At 37.4% G+C, this 14986-nt stretch overlaps 1 protein-coding gene and 1 pseudogene across 1 annotated transcript; one reads left to right on the top strand and one right to left on the bottom strand.

The window, feature by feature from the left end:
* The first annotated feature begins 5 nt into the window (after positions 1-5).
* LOC110789661 (serine/arginine-rich splicing factor RS2Z33-like) lies at positions 6-3695 on the top strand (annotated as a pseudogene).
* A 1147-nt stretch (positions 3696-4842) lies between these two features.
* Positions 4843-14748, bottom strand: LOC110789655 (protein MAEA homolog). Its single transcript, XM_021994360.2, has 7 exons — positions 14274-14748; positions 11528-11722; positions 8654-8776; positions 7140-7325; positions 6158-6291; positions 5308-5494; positions 4843-5179 (listed from the first exon to the last, which is right to left on the bottom strand). The coding sequence occupies exons 1-7, from the start codon at positions 14613-14615 to the stop codon at positions 5078-5080; spliced, it is 1269 nt and encodes a 422-aa protein (XP_021850052.1). The 5' UTR covers positions 14616-14748; the 3' UTR covers positions 4843-5077.
* Positions 14749-14986: the final 238 nt, after the last annotated feature.

Raw genomic sequence — 14986 nt, 5'->3', positions numbered from 1 at the left:
ACTGTGTTTGTGAACATTTTTTTGTTTGAAATAAAACTTCCCTGCTGTGAAAAAAAAGCTGAATGACTCTAACCAACACCCTCTATTTGTGGGTGAGTCCAGCTGAAGTTTGTCCATGTCATGTGTGCTCGTAGTTAGGAAGAAGTCAAGGGACTCTAACCAACACCCTCTATCTTCATTGCGACAACGTATCTCATCCGTTCACGCACTCTGTCTTTCTATATAAAACCGAAGAGAACGAGATAAGTGCACTTTTCTCTCTCCTGTTCTTTGGTTCGAAACAAATCTAGGGTTTTCGTGCTTCACTTTTTTGTTCTTCAGGTATGCCTCACTCTTCCTCGATTTTTCGATTAATTCCTTTTTTCTGCACTCAATTGCTTCATCATAATTGCCTGTTGAATTTGTAATTTCTGCGATTGATTGAACTTCTTTAGATCAATGTGTCTTTTGGTGTATTTTTCTCCGAGTTTTGTGTCGGTAGTTGCGAATTAATATAAAAGTAATCTGAATTTCCTTACTTTTTATCCATTTATTGGTTGGAGCAATTTCGATGCAGTTTTGTTTATCTATCTGATTGAATTATTTTGTTGTGGATGATTTTTTCCTTCTAATTAGTGGATTTTCACCTTTTCTATATGAATTTCATCTATAGCTGTTTTGAAAGTGAGATGATGTGCAGGTCTTTAAATTGCCCGAATATTTGAAAAACTATTCGCTTTGAATGATCAAGAATCGTGCTTTTGTCTGTTTAGGAAGGAGTTGATCAGTAGTTAAATCAAGTGCTAGCCTTTTATGTTGTGTGCGCACAAATATGGAATTTGTGTGGAAGTTTATGGGGGTTATACATGAATTCCTGAGGTGAGTAAATTATTGGCATATGAATGAGTTTGTTGACTTTTTGTATCTTCAACTATGTAGGAAAAATGCCTCGCTATGGTGACCGAGGTGACCGAGGTGATCGTGACCGTCACGGTAGTGGTACCCGTCTCTATGTTGGCCGCTTATCTTCGCGTACCAGGACTCATGACTTGGATGATCTTTTCAGCAGATATGGAAGGTAACGTAATTCAAGTTACTATTGTTTTAAAGATTGTCAATTTTTTTGTCTTGAATCCTCTGCATCTTGGTGCTTCATTGTGAAGATTGTTTTGGTCGTATATCTAAAAACCATTGTATAATATGGCATCGAAAGTTTCAGTACTGGCTCTTTATACTGCTAAAGAAATAAAAGAAGTTGCCCTCTTAAAAATAATTCTTTGATCAAGTTTCTCTTGTCAGTGGTTTCTGCTGCTTTTTATTCGATGTGAATGAGGGGAATTTCCTCCTTGTGACTTGTGATACGGCAAGTCGAGGGGGTCTTGAAAAGGTTCCTTAATCTTTATTGATTTATATATGTTCTTAATGAAAGTATTTGTTCGAGAGTGTTGCAACCTGCATGTGTCGTGTGGCTTAACTAAAATGTCTTGTTGAAGGTTTCTAGGCTTTTGCCTAGCCTTGGAGGTCTATGGTGGGATGGTTGCCCTTGGAATTGGTGGTCAGAGTAGAAACCAAGACACAATTTATGTGGTTGTTACTTCATTTTTCTTGTTAGTGTCATTTTTCTACCTTCCAACAGCAAGTTTTTTTGCATTCACCATACTGGTTGTGGAGACAGCTGTTAAAAGTTAAATAAGCTAAATTACTACTCCCTCTGACCCTTTCTGATTGCCCTATACACCAAAGTTCACTTTATTAACACTTGGACTCCTTTTTTATTGCCCTATACACCAAAGTTCACTTTATTAACACTTGGACAAGGAAAATTACATATGGGTTGATATTTTGTCCTTAAAATTACCATATAAGCTATGGGCAAACTCAAAAACAAAAAGGGACGGAGTATCAAATTTTAGATTAAGATGAAGCAGCTGTTACTCGATAGTTGGTTGCATGATTCTGTCTCATTATAGATGTTCCTCACCTATTTTTCGCATTACTTGTTTTCAAATGTACCTTACTAAATGTAACTACATGTTATTGATGTGCTGAGTTTGTTTTGTTGGTCATTCAGGGACCACGAGGTCCAGGTGGTTCACGTGAGTCACGGGAGTCACGTGACTTTGGAGGGAGGGGACCAACCCCTGGATCCGGGAGATGCTTTAATTGTGGAATTGATGGGCACTGGGCTCGAGATTGCAAAGCAGGTGACTGGAAGAACAAGTGTTACCGTTGTGGAGAGCGAGGCCATATAGAAAGGAATTGTCAAAACAGCCCCAAAAAACTAAGGTCTTAATTTAATATTTTCCCTGCATAGTTTATATTATTATTACATTTATGTTGTGAGTTTCTCTAAAGCTGCCTCCTGCTTTTTTCCCCTCACAAAACCTCTTGGGATTTTACCATCAGTTTGCCACTATGCATCAACACTACTTGTGAAAATGTAGAAGAGATATAAAATAATCTCACCCTTACCATGCTGGTTGTAATTTGAAATACATCTCTTACTCTTGACCTATAAAGAGCTTGTTTTGGCGATTATTTAGTGCATGCCCCCTGCCTCCCACCTCCATCCAGAATCCCAGAGAAATAGAAATTGTAGACCAGTGTTATCTAATATGTTCGTTTCTCTTCGTACAGCGTCCTGAGTACACGCATATTATGTATTAGTATTATGGAATTGAAGTGTATAATCAAGTAGCGAATTGCGTGTTCATACTCATACCATGTACTGAAGTGTGCTGCGTATGGTAACACAGAGTTTTAACAATAATAATCACATCTTTGAAAGAGTAAAAACTTTTGAGGTGGTTTGCTTTGATAAATATATGTTTGCTTGTAGCTAGTGAATCATGTTTGATGTCTTTTAGCAGACGTGGCCGGAGCTACTCACTGTCACCGTCACCGCGCCGGCGTTCAGCATCTCCTCGCCGAGGAAGAAGTCGTAGCCGTAGTTTTAGTAGGAGCAGGAGCTACAGGTGCGCCATTCATTCTTAGCATATTTCTTGCTACTGCAATTTTATTATGTTGTGAGCATTAGTTTAATCTGGCTGGAAATGGTAGGAAGGGTTTTTCTTTTTGGCTCAGGCATTATATATTATTAGGGTAAATGTTTCGAATACATTAAAACTAAATGGTTGTTAGTTTTCCCCTCCTGTTTCACATTCGGTCTCGGTCTCCACCAAAAAAAGAGAGAGAAGTCGAGCGCACCGACAAGTCAATGAGCCCTCGTCCAAGCAGGAGCCCTAAACGACAGAAAGGGTCACCTGTGACATCAAGGGGCAGGAAACGTTCTCCAACACCTGATGAGAGGAGTCCAGAAGGCAGAGGTAGATCCTCATAGAGACGAGCAAATGGATCTGATTATGGTGGTAGCCCAAGGTCAAGGAGTAGAAGCCCCATCAAAGAAGAGTGCCCAGAGGAATGGAGATGCTAGAAGTCGAAGTCGAAGCCCCTTTGAAAAAAATGGACGAGATCATAGTGTCAGCCTTGTTGCTAGACGTGACCAGAATGGTGGGAGGATGACAACGACAACGACGTCTATGAAGCTTCTCCTAGAGGTAGTGAATGATTGGTAACACTAAGTTTATTCAACGACGACTATGAAGCTTCTACTAGAGGTAGTGAATGATTGCAAGTATGTCATTACATAATAGTAATTTTCTGTATTTTTCTCGATTTTTTATGATCTTGATAGTTATTGGATTTTGTTTATTCAACTTTTATGTAGCTTATATTTTGGCAAACATAAACCTTTGATAGTTTGATGCCAATGTGAGCTGACAAACGAAACATTTGTCTAAAAAACGATACTCGATGCTAGTGAAAAGGCTAGGGGCTGCGACAGTAAGTTGTCGAGTTAGCTCAGCAGCTGCAGAGGGAAGCAGGAGCACGTAAGTATGGTGTCAACGACAAAGTTTGTTCTCCTAATGTTATTTGGTAAAACTTAATCTTTTCCAGATTACATGACACAGAGAAATCATAAGGGCAATCAAGGACCTGGTTTAGAAGAATATGATTTCAAGGAGCTTCTTGAGTTCAGCATCATTTGTTGTAGTTCTACATCAAACTCTAACAGTAGATCGCTCTCCTGAAAATTTACTAGCATACTCCCATCAAGGCAGAAACGAAGATTTTTGCACATTGTTATGAAATTACATAAAACCCAACATTTGGTTGTACCTTAGTTTGTCTCGTAGCACAGTATCTTTACCTTCGATTAGATGTGCACATGTGCTTAGCTCCCACAGTTACGCCACTCCTTGGTCGTAGATTAATAAACACACGAGCAATCCATCGTTAGTGTGACCTGTCACTCACTTGACACGTCTCGAGCCTTACTTTCCTCATTACACTTTGTTGTTTCAACTTGAATCTACAAATGATAGGTTTTGTATGAGACTGTCTTATACATAAGGCCGTCTTTTTGAACGGATGTGCTATTGCTGCTTCGTGGTGACGTTTACATTTGTTTTACCTATTTTTATTTCCCCATTTTTTTTTTAATACTAACTAAAAAATAATAAATAAAAAAAAACGTTACTTATTGTCAATGTGGTTGGAAATTCATAGCCTTTTAAAAATAATCCTCTATAAAGGGAGTGTTGCTCCTGAGCAATCCTAAGGCTACGATGCTGCGCAACGACCCACCTGCTGCTCATGCGATGGTGCAGGGAGAGGGATGGAACCATTCATCCATTCTGTTTCCAAAATAAGGCAATAAGCAATCCAAATATGGCTCCACTAGGCAACCTGATCAGAGTAAAAGCCCGTAAATAAAGTATCGACATCATTCTATATGTTGACAAATGCTGTCAAGAATAATCATTAAAAATATACAGCATTCGCAACTGCTTTCGTCAGGACTGAAAGACATGATAATCACCCAGTAATCAATTGCTGTTAAAACATTCAGATACATAATTACTGGTAAATTTGAATAACAGAATTAGCAAATAAAAAAGAAATTGGTTCAGATTTCCATTTTTCTATGTACATGTGGGTAGCTTCTGATCCTCCTACGGATCACAGCAAAGAAAAGCTATTTTTGTCAAGAGTCTACAAGTATTGTCTAATTACATAATTGTTCAAGGTACTGATTCTATGAGATATATGCCTTAGCAAGATCAGAATAATTGCAGACTACACCTGTCCTCGGACAAGTAATTTTACCATTATTCCTACGCGCCATTTCTTCTAGAGCCTGCCACGTGCCAAGAGAAATCAATCAGAATGAAGAACCATGGTTTAAGAAGAAGGAAAAAAATATTTATTGAACAAAAAAAAGCGAGTTTTGGGAATAAATATTCCAGATAAGGGACACTATACAACCTTGGTGCTGTAGACATAGCCATTTGGTAAGACCATTGGTGGATTTTCTGTATCCATCAATTCTTTTGTTATGTAACAGACAAGCTTTGAGTGTTGCTGCTTCGAGAATGGTAGTGATGCTGCCAGTTTACGGAAACTTTCCTGAGACAATGGATCATCTTTTGGACAGTCATCTTCATAGCAGAATCTAAAGGAGGTCAAGGAACAACATATTTCACTGAACCTAAACGAATCAAGAATGCAGTCCTTTGGAATTCTATATGCAAGTGAAATCCTTGCTCAACTCTTGAAAACTAATTGACAGACTGCATTTTGTGCTAGTGTTCATAACCTCCAACTAAAAGCAGCATGAATAATATACAAATGTGAAGCACATGTTTAATTGCAAAGGTCTATTAATCACATACATGCTTTGAAGAATCACAAACTCAATGCAGCTTATTTCCATTTCATCAATCCACACTGAAGTGGAGACCATTTAGAAGCGATCCAATTACTAAAATGGGCACATCGTGAATGGTGGGTAACTTGCTGCACTACCAGTAGTCCAGAATCCAAGGAATAAAGAGATAAACTAAAAAAAGTCCTAGAGGAGTGTTTTTTTTCCACTTAAATCCCGATTATTAGATGGTGATTAATGAAATTCTTCTGTTGTTGCATGAAACTTCTCACAGTGATCAAGCATTATCAATCATAGGGGCATACTATTGGAATGTCAGTATCATATTTCAACAAAAGCATAATTAAGATCTAATATATAGTAGCGATGAGAAAGGAAAACGAGCATACTTGCACAAGCACATACATAAATAAATAAAAAATATTCAAAAAGAATAAGAGGGAAGGATACGGAGTTTTCAAAGCAGATAAACCAGCCTGCAAATAGATATTCAGCAATGGTTCAAGGGTCATGCCATACAATCTATAAAATTCCTGCTTGAAAAGATCCACCAGGTTGTCCCATTGTTTGACTTCAAAAAGAACCTGCAGAGAGAAAAGGAGGCAAAAATCCAAGTACATGTAAATCAGAATTCCTTAGTCTAGGATACCATTCATACGCTAGCATAATATCTCACAACTTATTTGAAATTATAACATAAGGAAAGAAACCAATTGTAGATAAACAGGATTTCCACTCTACAAAATAAGGGCAGAGGAAAACAGATCACAAGAGCCCGAGCTCAAGGAGACTGCATGAAGTTTTCTTGAAAGCAAATGATTTTTTTTTTTAATAAGAGACACACAATCAAACTTCAGTGGCATAAGTAAGTCATATACAAACTGCTAAGATTGCTAACAATCTCCTTTGCAAGCAGATGCATCCACCAATTCCTCTATTGCATTTGGTATTTTCGTACCATACATATATCTATAAATGCAAGTTCAAACAAGAAATTTCTATGTTCCTTAGCACATAGTAATATAAATGAAAGGAAATAAAAAACATGGATACATAGATAATTTTTGCAATGACGAAAGAAATGCACTTGAAGTAAGAAAAACTCGGTCTGCAGACAATTTTCCTACTTAGAATATCAGACTGGAGAGGGGGGGGGGACTTCACACACTGTTGCCTAAATATGGCATCAAGCTCTGCGTAGACTGTGAGAATAGTAATCTTGATAAGAAATTATTATATCTTTGTTTTATTTGTATATGAGGTCATCTTGCATGCACTATGATTATGAAATTTTCAAAGTTACATCATACAGGAACCCCCCTCTCTCTCCTCTCCTAAACAACTAAGTGACAAAGTAATTGAAAAAAAAAACCAATGATGCTACCAAAAGAGGGAGGAAGACACAAGCAAAGAAACTGATCAAGAAACTGACCTTGTAGGTAGCACACTCTGTACCGCTTTTAAAAGCAAGTGTTGCAAGCACTCTCTGCAACTCTTTCATATGAATGGCTCCCCATGGTGCTAGATACTTTCGAGCATATAAAATTGCGCGCATATTGTTATCAGCTCTAACCAATTCTACGAACTCTTGAAGTCTTAGTTGAAACTCAAATTTGCTCTGCCACGAAAAAAGGTGGTAGTGTTAAGAATCCTTTTCCTTTCTTTTTGGTGAAAGGGAGTGTTAAAGCACATCACTAAAGTGACACTGATTATAAGCCATTAACTAAAATAATATTTCAGAGCTTAGCTAAACAATACTTGAATATGAAATAATGATCACTTTCTCAGAAACCAGAAATTAGAAGATAACTACAAATTGATACAATTTTTTCCCTCCCTCCCTCCCTCCCTTCCTAAATTAGTTCTGCCACGAAAAAAGGTGGTAGTGTTAAGCATCCTATTTCAGAGCTTAGCTAAACAATAAATACTTGAATATGAAATAATATAAGAAGATAACTTTAATTTGATACAATTTTCTCCCTCTCTCCCTCTCTCAAGCTGAAGCCAACCCTATAACGTTTTGACTTATTGTAAGATTCCACATTGAAGTTCAATCTACTGATATCGGTGCGGTAATGGGTAATGATTTTTTATGCATGTATCACACACTGGTCACTGCTTTCCAAACATCAATGCTTCTGACAATGATATCCTGGATTTATCTAAACTTTGAAATGAAAATTTATTCCACTTGTTCCTGATCTCTTCTTGAACCCTTTGAATGAGAGTGTCTCCTTATTCCACAAGAAAACTAAGCAATTGAAGTTTTTGTAGGGTCTCCCAACCAGGAAACACATTGAACAAAGTAACATCTAAACTAATAGGCTATAAATATCTGGCAGGGATTTGGAGCTGTAACAAGCTCTCTGTAGACTCTGACACATGAAATCTTTAAACCAATATCAAAACATAATTAGCAGTTACAGGGACATTCATTCTAACAGAGTCAGCTTCTTGTTAACATTTAAATAGAAGGCTCTGTTAACTGAGTAGGCCTGCTGAATTTTTTTAACATTGCAATAGGAATATGTGAAGAATAAAATAATATTACAGCTGCTAATTCCTGATTCCTAACAGCTTATTTAACAACAAAACAAGTTCCACAGTGAACTTCGAAATTCTGGTTGACAGGTAATTAACTACTTATAACTTTATTCCTAGGAAATTTCCAGACAGATTTATATACATACAGAAGGCTTTACTAGCTATCCTAACAGCTGAGAGTATACATACATAATTACATACAAAAGGCTTTATTATAGAGAGAATTTAATGGCTTTCCTAAGAGCTGATCTTTAAGGTAAGTCCTACCTTTGGTAGATAGCTACATAACGGCTGAAGTAGAATAAATTATGAAGTAGCAAGATATTTGATGATGATTATTCGTCAAAAACCATACTTGATTCAAATTCCACATTCTTAAAATAATGCTACAATTGTATATACCTTTGACTTCTTCAACCTGGACCTGTTATCAGCACACCAGGCTAATGCAGGAGCTACCTCTTTATTTTGAAGAGCTTCGATCACCCTTCTAGCTTCATGAAATACATCGATATCAACAAGATCCTGACATGAAAAGGTCATAATTAACAACCAAACTAATGAAAATTTCAGTGAATGTCTTCTCCAACTCAAGAGAGCACAAACCTTGCTAGGGGGCGTCTTCTCCAACCTTTTGAGCGGGGGGGGGGGGGGGGGGGGGGGGGTCTATAATCTATATAGTTCGTACTACTATACTAATGTTCCCAGACACCGATTTCCAGAATTTTTTAAAGAACTGTTTACTAAAACTAAGGAAATTAATTTTTTTACAAATTTATGAAACATCATCTGCGAGAACTTCAAATGAAAAAGACGGCTCTAAATCCATCATTAGATTCTCCAATAATATTGCAATTTTGTAACAATCTCATTAAAAGTTTTTCTTTGCTGTAAACGAGCCTAAAAAATCTGTCCTCGTCCTCATCTTAAGTGTATATCCCTTTTCTGCACCCAAGAACAAGAAAACTACAGTTATTAATTCCTTAAGAGAAACAGACAAATAAAAGGATCCCAGGAGAAAATCAGAATCTTACCCCCCCCCCCTTCGAAATAAAGGGGGGGGGGAGGAGGCATTGAGATAAGACAAACCCAGAAATACAGGAAGTGGTACAAAATATGGGAACCGCGTGGCTCACTTCAAAGGCACACAGAGGGTGGAAGAAAACAAGGTAAAATAATGGGGGAGGGGAAAAGGGAGGATCAAAAGAGGCTTGGATGCACAACAAGGAGAGCATGTATATTCATCAGCACACGAACCAGCTGTGCTAGATCAGCACTACATTACCTTCCTACAACTTCTACAGGAGGGGCCATAAAGAAAGCAAAAGGCATCCTCTCCAATTCTTTTTTTCCAATTCCAATCTTCAGATAAGAACACGTAAGATAGCAAACCCCCCCCCCCCCCCCCCCCCCCAACACACACACATTTTTCCCCTTTCAAGCAACTATGATGGTCATCTAAGATCTGGAGTATGTAATGAACCAGTCAACCAGCCATAATAGGAGTATAGCTGGAATTGCATCAAAATCAGTCAGGAAGCTTGAAGGAAAAGGGAAAATTATTAGAGGGAAGAGAGAGAATAAGAAATCAGTAATTCAATAAATAGAGGAGATCATCAGAAGAATTAAGAGCTTATTTTAGCTTTTAGTTGCCCAGTTTAGGAGTGTCCAGCCACGAAGGCTTGGGACTGTAAACACCATTTAATGATTTAATTGCATCAGATTACAATCTATGCACCCTTCACGTACGTAATTTTTCTATTTTATCAATCAAATGACGTTCCCTTCTTCTACTTTCATCTAATTACATCAGTTCATTACAAGGTACTAGACATCTGGACCATCCACTTCATTTAGGAGTTTAGACGATCTATTCTAATACAGTTATGAATGCAACCCACAGGATGAACATTGAACACCATTCAATTTATCAAAAAATTGAAAGAAGTACACTCGTGAGTCGTGACGTTATACAATGTCAAAAGGGATAAGCAAAATACTTTGCAACCATGAAATTGAAATTTCTAACTACCACGATTGCAGGACTGACAAATTTTCAACAATTTTTTAAAATTCCCCATAGAAAAGACAAAAAATTGTCGTTGATGACTGGGCGAATGGCACATTACGCATCATTACAAGAACATGCTCTAGATTGTGCAGGAGTTATATGCTATACTCAACAATATCTCGCTATAAATAATTAAAAAAAAATATAGAGGTCACGCACAAAATATTGAAGAGTTTCTAGCTGTAGAAGAGCCCTTTGTTCACAAAGGAGCATTTACTATAGGCCTATGTTACTCGGACTCGGGTACCCATGTCGGACAGGGGTACGTGTCCAAATGTCCGACTTGGTTATTTTGTTAAAAAAAAGTCATGATTTTAGTCCAAAATGAAGTGTCCAGTGTCCGTACGCATGTCCGAGTGTCGAGAATCTAACACGGGTACTTGAGGTAAAATTAAGAGTCCAAGTAACATAGCTATAGGCTAAAAGGATAAACCTCAGCCAATGTATCCCTTTTAGAAGAATCTCTCCTGGGTACCAAATACAAAGGATGGCACAATGTTCGTGGTTTATTCTGGCAATTTTTTGTTCATTATTCATGAACAGGGTTAAGACACATTTTCCCACTACTTTTTTCATTCACATTAAACAATTAAATCCCACTATCTTTTACTTGCCTTCAATCAATCAAACCCCACTGTATTATGTATTTTACATTTAATCAACCAAACCCCACAATCTTCTTTTTTTATCCACCTTTAATCAACAAAACCCAACTATCTTGTTTCTTATTCACCTCTCCCAAATACACGCACATTGGCTAAACAAGAATTTTAAATAGGCACAGAAAGAGTAATGTTTGGAGGAGTCATTGGGAGTACCGGGCTTTTCCGTATACTGTTTAGGATCTGCTGCAAGTTTTCTTTGTGGGCTTCAGTAAGGCAAAGGAGAAAAAGATGTTGTGGCGATAGCCGCGATATGCTTTTACTATAGAACAGAATGTGCAAAAAATTTCAAGGGACCGCTCTAAGTAGTTTTTTGCTGTGGGATAAGATAACTTATTTAGCTTCTTTGTGGAAGGTAAGGCAACAGGGGACTTTAAAAGTTACTCTGTGGGAAAACTTCAATGGCTAATATGTAATAAGTTCTTTGTTTCTAAGAGGACAACTTGTCTTCTGTTCTTGTACTTTCTACTAGTTGTTCATTTACAAAATGAAAACAAATTCTTCATAAATAACAAAGAGAAGAAAAACTAGAAAGCAATATACCTGTATATTGCTAGTTTCAGCCAACTTTGCAGCACTTTCATAATAGGACATACGAAGCATATAGTCCACAAGAATCCGCTTCAAACGTGTGTTGCTCCATTCAGATAAATTATCTGCATCTGCAGATTCCAAATGGTCTAATCGAGCTCGACATCGTTGTGCTTGCAAGTTCTCAACTCGGCTTCCTTCCTCTAGCTAAACAATCATGACATGATTACCAATAAGCACCACGAATAATCTCAAGAATTTTAAGCACCATGAAATTCATAATGAGCTTTACTTCCAAAGCATCTGATATTAAAAAAACTTCACCAGTTCCAGAACATTTGAGTACTTAAATAACTGTACACAGTTCCTGTTCCTTAATTTCATCTCTGAGCACATTTATGATTTATCAATAACCTAAAGATTCTGAAAATAACAGCCGATAGTCATTCTACTCTGAAAAACCATAGAAACCACCACGAGAAGAGAGGGGAAGGGGAGAAGAGAAGAAAATTCAAACCAAATAATAAATGTTTAAGCAAAGAAATGAGGCATGGATAACCCATACCCATAGTTATAATATAAAGCCACACCGACAGAATATATATACTTCACAAAGCAGATACCTCTAGAGAAGGGTTTTTCCCTTTTAAAGGTTATTTAGTAGAGCAAAAATATAACTTCATGATTAAAGATATTAAGTCAATAAGAAATAACAATGAATCAAAAAAGCTGAATACAACCCTGCACAAAAAGATGACAGAATAATATTTATTGACACAGAAATAATGATTAGAAGTTGAATACTTGAATCCAACCCTTCACTATAAAAATTCAACTCAATTGTGTTTCTCCCCTGTTGCTGAAGGGCAATTTTTCAGTATAAGGAAAAGGTGGATGTACTTTATCACTACAAAAGTAAAAATAAATAAAAAAATAAGCAAGCCCAGTCACATGAGAGATCTGTAAGACACAAGGACAGCCCTTCAAGTTCCATTAAACAATATGAAAGCATATGCAATTAACTCCATTATACACATGATACTCTCTTTAAATGTCCAACTCCATACTAAGCTAGCTACAAAGCCGCTCTCAAGAACCATAAAATTTATTCATATACGGTATACCACAAACAGGAGAAATTCACTGGCTAAAATCCCAAATTTCTTTAGCCATAAAAACTACTTGAGCACATGCATGATTTACGGATTACTTTGCCATATATGAATGAACAGACAAAACGTGGAAACTTTAATGGTGCTCAAGGAGATGCATATGAAGTGTCTTAGCTCCAACCTATTCTGCATAAACTCCTAAACAACAGTAGGGCAATGTTGAGATAAAAAGTTTCTGCACTAAGGGTATTCACTGAGAGGCTTTAGTAAAAGGGTTTCGAATGGAAATGTTCTTTCCTTTATTTGTATTTGTTTCAGTTTTTCGGCATTCCTTTCTAATGGAGTTACCCCAAACTCCTTTATTCCTCCCTACCCCCCCCCCCCCCCCTTTAAGAATGGGGGCTTCCGAGTCCCAAAATTAAGGAATCCAGTTTCCCGTTGCTTAAGACCCACCAATCCCCCATTCTTCCAGCATTCTACCACCACTACCATTTCCACCTAACCATTTCCCTGCCCCTAACGTGTCCCCAACCACAGCACAACTGTCATAAACATATCACCACCCACTTAAAATGCGGTCCCATCTTATTTCTTGGTACATGGAAGCTAAAATAATTAAAGGGAACTCAAATAGTGAAATAGATACTACAAGTTTTATGGCAAAGAAGCTAAAAGCAGTTCACTCATCCTTTGATGCTACCAAATCCAAAAATAGTGAGGATCATCTCTTTCATTAAAAATACTAATTTTAAGTAATGCTCAGATGAACGGTTCCCAGCAATCCACCAATTACAACATCTACGATTCACATTCCCATCCATTCGTTTTACTTCCATTTAGTATGAGAGTAATGAGACATTGGAATGTTTAGTAAATAAAAGAGGGTAATCAACTCAAGAGCTTTACATACGGATATCTATTAACAGTATGTAGCACATGGTGATAAAAAGAACCCATTCCCATATTTTAGTTACCATTAGAGACATGAGTCTATGCGTCAACATAAACTAATGAGGAAAAACAATGATATCTTATAGAATTCAACACCATTTACAAAACAAATTATTACCTTCCAATTAGAAAATTCTACCAAGAAAATTTGACATGCAGTTACTGAAATTAAAGAAAACTGCTGTCTAAAACAACACATCAAAGATATGGAATAGATATTGCCACAAAATCACGGCTATATTAGCTTCCACGAACCATGAAGCAGACAAATGCAAATTCTTTTATACTATGATACTACCAAGTACCAACAAACCAGTCCACAAAAATACAACTTAAAAACCTTAGTACAACAAAGAAAGATATTCATAATCAGCTTCAAGTATGAAAAAATGCAGTCACAACACGATTGCACAGTTACATTCATGTGTCCCAAAATCAATTCATCAGCCAAGAAAACAATTCTACAATGATCATAATCCTACTACCAAATAGTTGAGTATTGATCAAATTCTCAAATTCAGTAGCTAATTGTACTGTATGCTAAAATCTACATACTCCGCATATACTATTCGGTTAAAAGTGTTAGGCCGTGGTACCTAATACCTCGGAATGATTCGAATCATGTCTGCATAACTCCGCTTTAAAACTAAAGAAAAGAAAAGTAAGCAGAAAGAAAAGTAATAGTAGTGAGATACCTTTCTCTTGAGACCTTGGAGGCGAGAGACAAGGGATGATAGATGAGAAACGGCGTCGTCACGGGAAAAATCAGAAGAGGAAGAAGAATCAACGGCAGAGATAACGGCGGAAACTTCCTTCTCGACGGAACGGTGATTAGCGCGGATTGTTTTCTTGTAGTGCTCGAAAGGGACCCGCAAAAACTGGTGTTCAAGCTTGAGTGAATCCGATAAGTGGCTGACCTTCAACGCCGGCGCAGCCGCCTTTGCCGCTGCCGCTAGGGAAGCAACGGCGTCGGATGCTGGTCTTGCGGCGGCATTTTCTGTGGCGGTGTTTCCGTTTGGGAGAGGGTCGATCTCCATCGTGGAGGAAAGAGAGCGAGATCGGAAGGTGTGGGAAATGTGAGAAAGATGATGATGGAGGTGGTGGTGATCTGGTGATAGTATAATAGGATGAGTATGATTGGGAATTTGTGGGCTAATTTTTTTTTTTTTTTTTTTGACGGGGATTTGTGGGCTAATTGAACGGTCTCATTTGTTAACTGGTGTTTTTTAAACGAGCTGGCAAGAGAAATATTTTCTTTTTTAAAAAAGACTAGTTGAGCAACCGCGTGGCGCGTACTACCAACTTGGTTTCCTATTAATAATAGCAATAATAATAATAATAACATTATGGTTAAATAAGTAAAGATTCAAAGAGTTTGATGTTAATAATGAGTACTCCCTCTGTATTT

Source organism: Spinacia oleracea, chromosome 1 (genome assembly GCF_020520425.1).
Source record: "Spinacia oleracea cultivar Varoflay chromosome 1, BTI_SOV_V1, whole genome shotgun sequence".
Classification (NCBI taxonomy): Eukaryota; Viridiplantae; Streptophyta; class Magnoliopsida; order Caryophyllales; family Amaranthaceae; genus Spinacia; species Spinacia oleracea.
The sequence above is the reverse complement of the archived record's forward strand: the minus strand, read 5'-3'. Positions and strand labels throughout refer to the sequence as shown.